General features: G+C 40.7%; 1 protein-coding gene across 2 annotated transcripts in view; it reads left to right on the forward strand.

Annotated features, from left to right (window-relative positions):
• KATNBL1 (katanin regulatory subunit B1 like 1) overlaps positions 1–8,334 on the forward strand; it is a 33,772-nt gene extending 25,438 nt beyond the window's left edge. For both annotated transcript variants that reach the window (XM_048486299.1, XM_048486298.1), the window contains exons 7-10: positions 1,137–1,226; positions 2,822–2,911; positions 6,110–6,203; positions 6,898–8,334. In XM_048486299.1, the coding sequence (XP_048342256.1) occupies positions 1,137–1,226; positions 2,822–2,911; positions 6,110–6,203; positions 6,898–6,930 (307 nt within the window). In that variant the 3' untranslated portion in view covers positions 6,931–8,334. The remainder of the gene's footprint in view (positions 1–1,136; positions 1,227–2,821; positions 2,912–6,109; positions 6,204–6,897) is intronic.
• Positions 8,335–14,145: the final 5,811 nt, after the last annotated feature.

Below are 14,145 nucleotides of genomic sequence, written 5' to 3' on the forward strand. Positions count from 1 at the left end.
CATTAGGTTATTTGTCTTTGGACTATACACCCTCCATTTTGTGTTACAATAGCAGGTAAATGTCAATAGCAGGTGTGACTGGAGCTCTTGAAAAGCCTGGTGATAGGCAGAGGGGTGGTAAGCATGGAGAAATCAGCATTGGTAATGAGACATGAATCCTGGGTCTCTATTCAGTCCAGGAGAATTCATTGTCTTGAGCTTCATTATTATTAATAACTCAGCAGGGGCGAGTTTGAATGGTGTTTACTCAACTACCGTATATACTCGCGTAAGTCGACTTTTTCAGCACAGTTTTTGTGCCGAAAAAGCCCTCCTCGACTTATACGCGAGCCACCCACCGCCGCCGCCCGTCATTCCCCTCACTCACCCAGTCCAAAGCAATCTTTGGAGCATTGCCCTTCTAAGAGAATGATAGAGACACCCTGCCCGAGCGGCAGCTTCCCTGGAGCCAAGCCTCAGAGCGGCTGGGGAAAGGAAAAGCCAAGCCTCAGAGCCAGAAAGGAAAAGTTGAGCAGCTGAGTGAGTGAGTAAGGGGAAGGACGGGCAGCAGTGGGGCGGTGGGCAGGAGCCTGCTGGGCGCCCCACAGGCTGGTGCCCGGCGTTATGGGTGGCCCTGGCTCTTCCCTGCCCCGCCTGTTCTGGCGTTTCCTTGCTTGCAAGCAAGGAAATGCCAGACAGAGCAGTTGTCTGCTTTTTTGGTTGCAAGCAAGGAAACCCCAAAAGCAGGTGAATGCTCTGTCTGGTGTTTCCTTGCTTACAAGCAAGAAAACGCCAGAGCAGCCAAGGGCTGGGGCTGCTGTGGGGACCCAGTAGGCAGGGGCGGAGCAGTCCGGTGGGGAGCAGGCACCCTGGCTCTTCTCTGCCCCCACCTGCTCTGGCATTACCACCCTAGACTCATACACGAGTCAATAAGTTTTCCCAGTTTTTGGTGGTAAAATTAGGTGCCTCGACTTATACACAGGTTGACTTATACATGAGTATATACTGTATTAGTGTGTTGAACTTTTAATCCCTCTTTTATAATTTATTGCTTTTATTGTTCAACAAATTTTAATTTATTTTTGTATGCCAATAAAGATATCTGAATTCAGTGTAAAAACTTCTAGTTGTTGCACACTAATGCTTTATTGTTTCAGTTTACAGGAAGAAAAACCATATATTTCTGTTGGCTGCTGTGTAGATCTTCTGCCTTTAGTAAAATTACTGCTTAAAAGTAAATATGAAGAGTAAGTTGAAAAACATCCTTTCTTAAGAATGTTTGGATTCTAACAATTAGATACCTTGTGCAATTTACTAATCCCCCAAACATTTATAGAATTGCATGTCTCAATGGGACCCAGAGAAAATCTAGTATTTATAATATTTCTTGTATTTATGAATTGTAACATAGACACAACAACATCGTCACTTCAGTTGCTCGTTTTTGCTTGTAATAAGCTATAAGTAGGTGGACATATTAGTTGTGTCATCTCCCAAATGCTATTTAATGCAGATTCCAGGTTTTTTAATTTCACAGAAAAGCAAAATCCAGGCTTGATATCCTGAGGGATCAGGAAGAAAATTTCTTCTATCAACCAATGTGATAATCAGATCTAGAGTGTGAACCCTTCAATTTTGCCTCATGACCATTTCCACCATGATTATTTGCCCTGGGTTCTGTGCTGTTCAAAAGTGTTTTTCCCCTAGCTTCCCCATAGCATCATAATGCTTTCAAAGTTTTCCCTGGCTTTTCTGCAGCCTTTCTTAAGCCTGCTGATATAGTAAGGCAGGCTAACTGCAACCACAAGACTGCTGTGGAGAAGAAGGAAGAAAAACACCCAAGTATTATTCTGTTATCAACAAAAGCATGGAGTCCGCAGAGGGAAGTGAATAGATTTTGAAATTGAACCCTCACTTCAGTGAATCAGTAAATCTGAATCATAATCTTGTATATCACTGGTCCGCAGTATGGTGAATATGGGTGCCATGGCATCCTCAGACACCTTTTCTGGTGCCCATAAAACGTTTTTAGGAAGTGGGTGGGGCTAGGCAGGCTTTGCCCCACAAGGCTTCTGATTGACTGTTGGAGCCTTGACTCGCTGTGAAGATTTTAAAAATGTTTCTTTGGCAGCAGCTGCCTCTACAACACAAGAATCTGCACTGTGTTACTGAACTTAAGCTGTGGCAATCATTTTGTGACTGGCTGTACCTACTATGATAGCCATTTTATGACAGCTATTTTGCTTCTGTGCCCATCGTGCCATGTCAGAATTTCAAATGTGCCCACAGGCTGAAAAAGGTTTGGGATCCATCCTGTGTATACCAAACCTGAATATAAAACTACTCACAATCTACATTTGTTTGTGCTCTAAATGATTCCAATACTGTAGAAAACTGACTTGAAGACAGAAAGATGTTGCTTCCTCCCCAGCCAGATTTTCCTGTTCCTTCTTTGGGGTAGAAATCTTTCAACTTCGTCTAACCCCCCAACCACAGCCTCCTGCCTGCCTTCAGTATTCCCCTACTGTAGCAGCAGCAGAGAGCAGAAGTTCCCAAAAAATGCAAAGGAGACAAATGACTGAAGGTGACTGAGCTTCACTTGCAGTGGAGCTTGTATTGTACCAACAAAGCCTTCTAGGAGACCTGGGCCGGTCACACTCTTCACAGCCTAACCTACCACACATAGTTGTTATGAGGGAGAAAAGGAAGGGAGGAGAATGGTATAAATGGTTTTTAATCTCTGTTTGGGAAAAAAGGGGGGTAAAAATGAAATAAATGAAAAATACCCAGTTGCATAGGAGCAGTGGGTATTTTGTTATAACACTAAAATATTCTGTTCTAGATATGTGGTGGTTGGTTTAAATTGGCTACAAGCTGTGATTAAAAGATGGTGGCCAGAACTTTCTGCCCATACAGAAAAGATAGAGGATGGGTAAGTTACATGTCTTAAGCTTATTACTAAAATGTGTGGCATTTAATGTAATACATGTATTTTAATTTTAATTTACTCCTAAATAGGGAGTTAAAATTACAATTGCGGAGTGAATGTATCATTTTCATAAGCTTATTATTGCTTGGAAAAATGAATATAGCAAATTAGAGGTGTACACTTGTGGCGCGCCCCTGTGATGGCCTTGGGTGGGGGCCCCTCAGCCATCCCTCCTTCTCAGGCAGTCTTTTGGCCCCACCTGGGCCTTTGGTGGGCAGGTCCTCCTGTGGCAGCATATTCCAAACACCAACCATATGTTGCATGAAGAAGTGTTTCCTTTTATTAGTCCTAATTCTTCCCCCCAGCATTTTCAGTGTATGCCCCCCCTGGTTCTAGTATTGTTTGAAAGAGAGAAAAATTTCTCTCTTGTCAACATTTTCTACCCCATGCATAATTTTATAGACTTCAATCATATCCCCCCACAGTCGTCTCCTCTCCAAACTAAAGAGTCCCAAACGCTGCAGCCTCTCCTCATAAGGAAGGTGCTCCATTCCTTCAATCATCCTCATTGCCCTTCTCTGCACTTTTTCTATCTCTTCGATATCCTTTTTGAGATGTGGCGACCAGAACTGAACACAGTACTCCAAGTGCGGTCGCACCATGGCTTTATATAAGAGCATGACAATCCTTGCAGTTTTATTATCAACTCCTTTCCCAATTATCTCCAGCATAGAGTTTGCCTTTTTCACAGCTGCCATGCATTGAGTTGACATTCCCATGGAACTATCAACTAAGATGCCTAAATCTCTTTCCTGGTCTGTGACTGATAGCACTGACCCCTGTAGCGTGCACAAGGTGTTCGCTGCATAGTGGAAGTGAATTCCACCACAGCAAGATTTCTTGTACAGGCATATTTCCTCTAGCTCCTCTTTTACTTTCTACTCTCTCTGTGGCAAGTAAATCCACTTATAGCATGATTTTAATTTTGCTTCATTGCCAGAGTGGGACAGATTTGCCAGTGGGCACAGATTTTGCTCTGGACCTTTTCCCTCCACCCACAGCCACCTGCCTTGTCTTACCCTCCCCCCAACTCCCTCACGCTGCTGTGCATGCTTCCCCCTTACCCTCTTTCCTGTTGCTGACTACTTCCCGCTTCTTGTCCTGCCTTGCCATTTCTATTGCCCATGCCCTCCCCACTCCTGCATATCTTTATCTTTAGTTTTTTTTAAAAAAACATATCGATAGATTGATAAATCAATATTAATACTGAAAAAGTAAAATAAATAAGACTAGTCAATCAGTCCAAACGCCTGATTTGCCCCTGCATTTGATCAACAAACGGAAATGTTTCCATCCTCGTAGTTTTATACACAAGCAACCAATGATTCCAGACCACACCGGAAAAAACCATCGGTCTTGAGCTTGGGCTTACAGCATATCAAGAGATGGACAATCGTGAACCTGGGGACCTTAGCAAACAGCAGTTCACATTGTCCTTTTGTTTTGCACTTTGCACGCTGTCATTACTCCCCCCTCACTTCCCACCATAAAAGACAGTCAGTATTCAGACAAAGTGTACAGATGTCATATTCAAGACTTTTCTTTAATAGTTCGCTTTTGTTATGTCAGTATGTTGATCTACTAGTAGATTGATCTGTCGCTCTATTGATAAGATTAAAGATGAAAAATAAAGATTATATTAAAAATTAAAGCACGGATGCGTGATAGAGAACCCACAAAACATCGCTCCCGGCCCACCTGGAAGCAAGCAAAAAGCCAGTTGATGTGTAATGCCTGCCCTGCTGCAGACAGGGTGGTGGGTAATAATGCCGAACACGCCCTGAAACAAAGACTCTCTGGCTAATTCTCTTTGAAGTTGTGAGAACCTTGCTGTGCGTTCAGCTACCTCTCTCTGCTCCTTCTCCACTACCCCTTTCCCTTCTCCTGTTCCTTTTATTGCTTTCTAGCCAGGCCCCCATTGGCCTACTGGCTGCTTCTTCAGCTCTGCTTGGGCTCTTATTAGCACCTTTGCCCGTGAGCCTGCCCAGGATTCTAAACCACTGGGGATGGGATGGGGCTGCATTTCCAACCAGCATTACCTGTGGCGTCTGCACAGAGGCAGCCCAGGCTGGGGCCCTCCTGCAGCTGCTGGGGCCCAGCTCCATCACTTGCCCCAGCCTTCCCAGGCTCTTCAGGCCACAGTGGGACCTTAGAATCCACAGCCACTTTAGAACAGTTGCTGCTGCTTCCACCAGGCTTTTCAAGAGCTCCTATGCCATAGGCAGAGGCAATCATGTAGGTAAAGGGGGCTTCCTGGGTTCAAACCCCCCTATTACACGTCCAAAGCTCCACCCCATGTTTGTGGTTTTTTGTATTTTAAAGTTATTATTTTTTTGTTTTAAAAGTTATGGGGGGGGGAGAGCTGCCCATCTTATTCCCTCCTCAAAACCCACGGTACCCATAAAATTTTAAGAGTAATGAAAGTTATTTATTTGCCATTCTAGTTCTTTGGTTTGAATATACCCAACTCAATCCAAAGTGGCTAATTTCAGTTATATTTTTGGCTGTAATGTATCCAATTGCTCAACTCAATTATCATGTTAACATGATAACTTGAACCCAATTATAATGTTCCCCCTTTTCTTTTCTCCAGCCTCTGCAGAAGGCTTTTTGTTTTGCTAGCACTTCTGTGTTTTCAGGATCCATGTTTTCAGGAGCACTTGTGTACATGGGAGTGCTAGCACGGAAGGGTGCCTTTGAATCCCATCAGCTGTCTCAAATTTGCTAACTTGCTGAAATATCAATTTGCTAGTTACTAAAAATCCAAATATACCACTTCACCCAGTTCAGAGTCAAATTTACAGTGCTTACAGATATGAGGGGACTTCCCTTGTCTAACTTTCTTCTTAACTAAGTTCTTATGTAGAAATTTGCTATCAATCTTTTGCTTACACTGGCAAAGATGATAAAACATATGTAAACTGAAAAAGAATTGCATTGTAAACTGTTCAGCTTACTGTGCAAAATACTGCATTGTTTGTGTAAATAATAATAATTAAGTTCTTGCAAATGTACATGACCTAGTATATAATGGAGGCCTTAATACAAGCAAGATATATTTATTACTGGAAAACTGTAGAGAGAGCTACCATAGTACGTGTTTGACATGTATCATTCCATATCTGTTTCTTTTTCAACTAGAAATATTCAGATTTTAAAACAGCAGTTAAGTGGATTATGGGAACAAGAAAATCATCTTACTTTGGTTCCAGGATATACGGGTAACATAGCAAAGGTAACCTATGTTCAGTGATGTTTGTTAACCAAAATAATTACATTTAACAGGTTACATATATTTAGTGAGTTAATCAAATTGATTCTTTAGATATCAGATGGTGTTAATAGGTAGCCATATATTTTTATCGGATAGTTCTGACCCAAGGCCTTGGTTCTATTCTAGCAAGAGCATATAGGAAGGCATATGGAAGAGATTTCCTGGCATGTGTTCAGTTCTTCCTGCAAGAAGCATCTGTTACTAGAAACAGGAGTAGGGTGCATCCAGGAAAATTGTGCTTAATGTTCTATAGTAACTCAACTACCCGGTCTAAAAGGGTTTGTAAGTTAGATGAGGCAGTTCACCAGGCAGTCAGTGACACTTAGCTCCATTAGGATGCTGAGGTGTAATTTTTCCCCAAGGTACCTGTGTTATGGCAGGGACAGAATCTACCATCCATGTGGATTTTTAGAAGGAAATGTTATCTGAGCAAGTTCAGACATTCTTGGGGAGTGCTGTTCATTAATTCATTCTAGAAACATCCATGTGGATGAATAATCGTGAACATGTGTTTCATGTCTGGAGACAAACAGCACTAGGCAAAAGTATTCAAATGGTGGTGCAAAAGATCAGGGGTAGCCTACCTTGAAATCCCTACTGCATGCCATGAATGCCTTTGAATGAATGAAACTGACCTTCTCCTTCTGCTTTTTAGGATGTAGATGCTTATCTATTACAGCTGCACTGACATTCTTGGAGGTCATAGTGTGTATGCCTGTACCTGCGCATTTAATTGTGTCGGCTAAAAAAGCCCAATACCTTTCAACAATGTACTACTGCGAAAATGAAATACCACCACTTTTAAGAAGAACTGTCTTGACAGAAGAGCACTCGATCTTCAGAACAGCTTGCTACAACCACTAAAAATCTATCTGCTTCACATTGAAGTGGAAAAAATTATAACAGGAGCAACTTTTACTTCAGTGAGGTGAAAATGCACTGTGAAAACTATACATAATGCCTTTGCTGCATTCGGGGGTCTGTTCAGTTAATTGGGGATGAAACTGCTGCTGTGCTTCTTCTGCATCATTGTACAAAGCAACAAAGTTTAATCACGGAGATAAGATTACAGAACCAGTTACTAGAAACCACAAGAGACCAGTCGCCATAAATATTTTTAAACTTTTTTTTGCATATGAACTGTAAAATGTGTTTGTATATACGTGTATATGTTGAAAAATATGTTAAACTTAAAAACGTTGAAGTTCTGTATAAAAACTCTACAATGTCTGCTATATTAATCAAGACATTAAAGACTATTTTTGTTGCACTCCTGAGAAACTGTATATAGTCAGAGGCCTTAATTACTAGCTTTGCAAATAGCCAGTATTTTAAGATAGAGTATGGAAAGATGAAATCCTTTATTAAAAGTTATCAGGGTGGTGTTCATACACTTTATATAAATCGTTTTGAAACTGTGTTATTCAATGTTTAAGTGGGTATGTCCACTATCTGACACGCATACTAAAATTTTAGGCACAGAGGAAAAACTACTTTCAAATGTCAACAGAATAGCAAATCTGTACACCTAGAGTTTTAATACTTACATTTTCTAGTGCTCTGTTCTGTAACCCAGATTACATGCATTCTCAATATTACTACTATATTCATTTCTAGAATTATGTTCAAATAATTTTATCTGGGTTCCTCTACCACGAACCACCTCTATTGCATTCCAGATATTTATATTTCCTGCTCCCAAAATGTTTACAGCCAAGATAAGCCTGTGCTTTTCAGATTCAACAAAGCATATGCTACCTCCTTACAAATGTTGCTAGACATCTTGCAGGTGTACTTGTCCCATGGCTATTTTTCTTAACAATTACTCTTAAGTGGAAGAACAATGAAGTACTTATAGCTATATCTTGTTTTACTAATTTGGGATTCTTTAGTTTAGTCTGCTGTGATTTACCAGCTGGATTAAAGAGGGTTTGATGAGTATGTTGGCACCTGTTTTATGTAACTAGTAAATATGTGTGTCCAAATTAAATTCTATGAAGTGCCAGATGTGCACAAAAACAGATGTATTTTTACAGTACAACCAAACTCATTGTTGGATTTATTTTTTATTAAATATGACTTGAGACTTATACTTCAACTGCCTCTGTTTAACTTCAACTGCAGCATGTTATACAGAATAAGCCCTTCTCTAATAAAAGCCCACCAAAATTAAAACATTCTTCTGACATTTCGGAAGCAGAGGAGCAAATCAGATGTGAATTTATCACAGTAGTCACCCTACGTGTGCATGTAAACCAGGTTCCTATAACAATTGTCCCCCTGCATGAAACTGTGACAGATTATGACAGATTATACACAATTTAAAGTTTGATACTTTGGATTTAAGACAGTACATAAGTAAGTACTACTGTGTTAAATGAAGCTTATTTCCATATTATTATTATTATATTTCATAGACCGCTTAACCCCCGGAGAGCTCTGGGTTTACACTGTACCACTGTAGCAGTTGTCCTTAGCACAAGGTGTTGTGTACCTGTCAGGAGGATTCTATCTGGGTGATTAAGATGCATTCCTAACTTAATGTAACTGTTTGCAACTATATATCAATGCTGCTACAAGATATATGTAACCAGCCTGCTTACTGAATCAGATATTCGGGGGGTTTGGCTTTAATTATAGTTTTAAAGCTAAATTAAGCTGAATCCAAATTTTACCAATTTTTTCCAGTATTGCTCAAACTTAGTTGTGATGTGGAAGGGATAATTGCATTTTCTTTTTCAGTGAATCTTGTTTTCTCATAATGCGATCAAAGTATGATAACTGTTTTAGCTTCGAATGAGATTTCAGCTTCATTTGATCTACAACCCACTTGTTTGACTTTTTGGCGATCTATAATATCCGTAAAACTTTCCTCCAATACCACATTTCAAATGACTCAACTTTCTTCATTGTCCAGCTTTCATAGTAATGGGAAATCTTGTATGAATTATCTTGATCTTGGTTACCAGCAGACACATCCTTACACTTAAGGATCTTTTCTAATTCCTTCCTGGCTGCTCTTCCCAGTCTGAATCTCCTCCTGTTTTCTTGTTTGCAGACTCCCTTTCTGCTGATGACTGAACCAAGATTTCTTTTTTGGGGGGTGGGGGGGATCAGTTTTTTCACCATCATCCTTAAAGTTGTGTAATTCACTAGCAGTCATTACCTTTGTTTTCTTGATGTTCAGCTGTAATCCTGTAAACTTTTTTGCTTTAACCATCACCAGTAGTCATTTCAAGGCTTCATTATTTTCTGCCAGTGATGTGTTGTTTGCATTTCTCAAAATATAACTGATTTTTCCACCAATTTTCACCCCACCTTCATGTACATCTAGTCCTGCTTTCCTTATATGTTCTGCATATAGACTGAAGATAAGGGAAATAAAACACATTCCTGCCTGACACCTTTGCCAACTAAAAACCATTCTGTCAGTATTCTCCTAACAGTAGCCTCTTGTCCAGAGTATAGATTGTGCATCAAAACAATCAGATGCTATAGCATACCCATTTCTTTCACCTGTAGTTTTTCATGAGCCACACAGTCAAAAACTTTAATCTACAAAACACAAGCTGATTTTTTTTTCTGAAATTCTGTATGCTCCAGTAACCAATGCAAATTTGTAATATATTCTCTGGTGCATCTTCCTTAATCCACCTTGAATATCTGGTATTTCTCATTCCATGTAACAGTCTTTCTTATAAGATTATAAACATCACATGAGAAATTAGTGTGATGATGTGATCGTTGCTATAGCTACTTTGATAGTTGCTTTGATGTCTCTTTTTTGGAATTGGAGTGCAGATTTAGTATTTTGAGTTGGTGGCCATTGTTTTGTTTTCCGTATTTGTTGACACAGTCATATTAAGATTTGGTGAACTCTGTTTCTGTGGCTTGAAATAGCTCTTATTATTATTACATTTACTCCTGGTGGCTTGTTTTGCCTAACTGCTTTGAGTGTAGCTTTTATGCCACTTTCTGAAATAGCAGGGTTTTTTTGAAGAGATTCTTCTTAGAAGGAATCTGTCAAGTTATACCATGTTCTAAAGTGGGCTATGCAAAGTTTGTTTGTGTTAGTATGGATACAACTAGGTACATGCATTTGGACATATCTGGTCCAAGTATATTCCTGAGACCCCTTCCACACAGGCAAAGTACAGTGGGTTGCAGTCGGGGTAAAGCAACCTGCGTTGCCATTGGGGCGTTCGCATGACTCCATGCAGACAGTGAACAAAGCCCGTGGAGGCAATGTAAGTTGCCATCGTGCCTTCACATGGAGGCACATTTTTTTTCCAGGCAGCTATGGGGCCAGACAGGCATGGACCTCCACAGCCATGCTGCTGCCTCTGTACCCCTATGTAGCTTCGCAGCAAAGGGGTGGGGACTGGGGGGGGGGGAAATGGAAGCGTGGCCAAGTAACGTGCTTCTCAGGGCAGCCATTTGCTCATGGGTAGCTGCAACCCACATTACAAACATTTTGGGGGGGATGTGGGGTGGACTCACATTAGGGGTGGGAACCCCCTCCCCAAAAACGGGTTTTATCCTGTTATCCCAGGTTTATTGGTCTGTGCGGAAGGAGCCTGAAATACTTTATCTGTATATTTCAGGTATACTTGGGTACTTTGGGCAGTATTCAGGATTCTCGACAATAACAGTATCTGGTTCTCCTCCAGCATATATCTTGCCCAGTCTGGGAAAGGCAGCTGCTGGTTGGCATGAGGACCCAGCTTGGCTCTTCCTTCTCCTTCCTCTATGGGGCTGGCCCTTTTCCAGGCGTATTTCTCTTTCCAAGTCTACACTACTGCAAGTACATGACTGGAGGCCTGAGAAAGTGGACTCCTTTATCTAATTTGTTTGAAACAAAGGGGTCTTCAGTGGACAAGGGAGTAGCTCCCCTACAATTTTAGTGTCACTTAATTGAAAAACTGCCACTCCAGTTCACCTTCTAAAGTCCCCCAGAGAAACCAAATAATTCCAGTATCCCCAAAAAACTAAACCTAAAATAGTAGCAGGAGACGCCCTTCCCACAGTTCATCTCTTAAATATCCTGATAGCTAGTTTCTAGGCAAGCACGTTCCATATAGAGTAGTTCAACTTCCTTGAAATCCAAGGAGGTGGTTTCCCTTCAATGTCTTCCTTTCATTGTCACTTCTTCCTAATTTCTGTTCTGCATTTCTCAAGTATTCAGTCAAGCCAACTAAAAAATTTCAAAAAATCCTAATATTTTAATAACTATGAAAAGACTTAACATTCAAATTTACAACATATTAAAAGTTCTCTGTAAAAGGTTATTCTAGCTGTGCAAGAACTTTGAGCAGATCATTTTGAGGAAAGGCTGCCACCATTATCAAAGCTTCTGGATCCTTTCCCTGTACCAGTTCTTGTGGTAAAGATATTTAATGAACAGTAGGGGACAGTGTTTAAAATAAGTAGGAACCAGGCTATTAAATTTCCAGGTCTGATGTCCAGTAGCATGAGAAAATGTTCCATGTTTAAGTTCAGTAGCTGGCTGTAAATTAAATTTGTAGATTAGTTAATCAGGCTACCACAACCTTATTCTGGCAGAGAGGTTTCAGGAGGCTCAAAGCTACAGATTCTGGATTTGAGCTTCTCGACTTCAATACAGAACCCCAATGGCCAACAGCACTGCTCCATTTTGAAAAGAATCCTTATTTTTCAGCTCCTTGCTTTATTAGGATCTCCGCTGCACAAAACTTATGGACAGATATTAAAAAGCAAGGCCAAACTGGAATATACTTCTTGAGCCAAAGGCAATTGATTATGAAGTAGCTGCCAAGAGCTATATGCCTGGGGCCTATAACACAATAAATACTATAAATAACGCTATTGTAAGCGTGAAGAATAGCTGTATAACGCTATTGTAAGCGTTAAGAATAGATGTATAAAATAGCTCGCAGCTTCCTAAGCTATCAGCTGCCATCCTGTTTTCTAAATGAGATGCAATGCCCTTAAATGTCAACCCAACAGATTTAGCGGCAGCACTCGAGATTTATCTCAGTAGCCAAACAAAATACTTCAGATAGAACTGTTAGAAGAAACAACTATTTAGCAGGGATGGAGAGAGGCTATGGTTGTATGCTTGCTTGCACAGTTTAAAATCTGTTGTGTACCATGGTGCTATTTTGTGATTGAAGGTTTTTTTCTATCCCCAGCAATTTGACAGGAGTCACAGTGATAAAGAGTACAGGTATTAATCATAGGGCAATGGTTTGTGGACGCTGTCAAAGAAAACAAGCTGTTTCTCAAGATAAATTCTGATCTATTATATTAATTCAATATTATATTGATGTCTACTGGGTAAAAAAAATTAAGGGTCAATACTGGGATTCAGGCTTTTTATCACTATTTTAGCGTGTCTTTATTGTGTATTGAGTTCATGGAGAATAGGATTTACCACTCAAACACAGCATATGTGGTCATGGCAAGAAGCTGTGCAGTCTAATTTACTGATTGTTGGATTAACTCTTAAGACACAAAAAAGCAATAAGTAACAGTCACTGTTAGGACTGTGGAGTATAGAGTGTTGCTGCTGATATTCTTGAAGGAGCTATAGCCACCCACTCACCTTAGTTTGCAATAATTACTTCAGCTGTTCTTTAATAAGTTAACATACAAAGCTTATGTTAACATATGACTTCTTGTGTGTTTCTTTGTGGTTTCCACAGGTTTAGTGGAAACCCTATAGATCTTTGAAGCCAGCCTTCCGTAAACCTCTGGAGCCATAATCATGTTTGAACAATTTCAGCGAAGGATATAGGAGGCACAAAAGGAGAATCCCTTGCCACAGAAGATGCCCTGGAAGCTCAAGCAAAGTCTGTTGTTCCATTTGGAGGACTCTGAAGCTGTCACTGAGTCTCGAAAAATTTGAGAAAACATCACGCATGGCAGTTCTCCAACTTGCATTTTGGCAGAGGCATCTCTGTAGTCCAGCAAGCTTTGGTCATTTTATCTGTAGTGTATACTACATGAAAAAGCCAGTGTGGTGTAGTGGTTAAGGTGTCTGACTAGACTCCACAAAACCCAGGCTCAAATCCCCAGTCATGCCATGGAAGCTTGCTGGGTGACCTTAGGCCAGTCACACTCTCTCAGTTCTGACCATTGCTAGCATTTGAATAGGACACCTCCAAGGATTACCAGGGTTTTGATGTGGGGGCAGGCAATGGAAAACTATCTCTACATGTGTCTTGCCTAAAAAACCATATGTGGTCAGCATAAGTCAGCTATGATTTGATGGAGGAAAATAAATTACAGGTTATCACAACAGGCCAGGTAGGAATTATGTTTTGCACAGATGATGTAGCCCCTAGGCAAGTTGAAAAGACTAGTACTTCAAGCACAAATTAAATCAGGAAAAGTTTCAAATTGTATGTATTCTTGGAGTTCCAGATGTGCATGTTTACAGGGTTGCCTCTCAGCTTAAGCGGCTCTTAAAAGAAACTGACCAGGATTTGAAACACAGTCTGCCTTAATCACCTTGGTTTATGACCTCTACAGAGAACCAGGTGTGTGTGTGTGTGGGGGGGGGGGAATGTGACTCTGCTAGTGCTGCTGCGTCTGTGAGCTGCCTTCAGTACTATCCAGGGGTGTATCTACCTACCGTGTTTCCCTGAATATAAGACAGTGTCTTATATTAATTTTTGCTCCCAAAGATGTGCTATGTCTTATTTTCAGGGGATGTCTTATTTTTCTGTGATTTGTTCGTCAGGCATGCTTCCAAACAAAAACTTTGCTATGTCTTACTTTCAGGGGATGCCTTATATTTCGCACATCAGCAAAACCTCTACTATGTCTTATTTTTAGGGGATGTCTTCTATTCGGGGAAACAGGGTAATATGGCATCCAGGTTAAGCCCCCTCCCCACACACACACACAATTATGCCTTGCC

This window comes from Sphaerodactylus townsendi, linkage group LG02 (genome assembly GCF_021028975.2).
Source record: "Sphaerodactylus townsendi isolate TG3544 linkage group LG02, MPM_Stown_v2.3, whole genome shotgun sequence".
NCBI classification, from domain to species: Eukaryota; Metazoa; Chordata; class Lepidosauria; order Squamata; family Sphaerodactylidae; genus Sphaerodactylus; species Sphaerodactylus townsendi.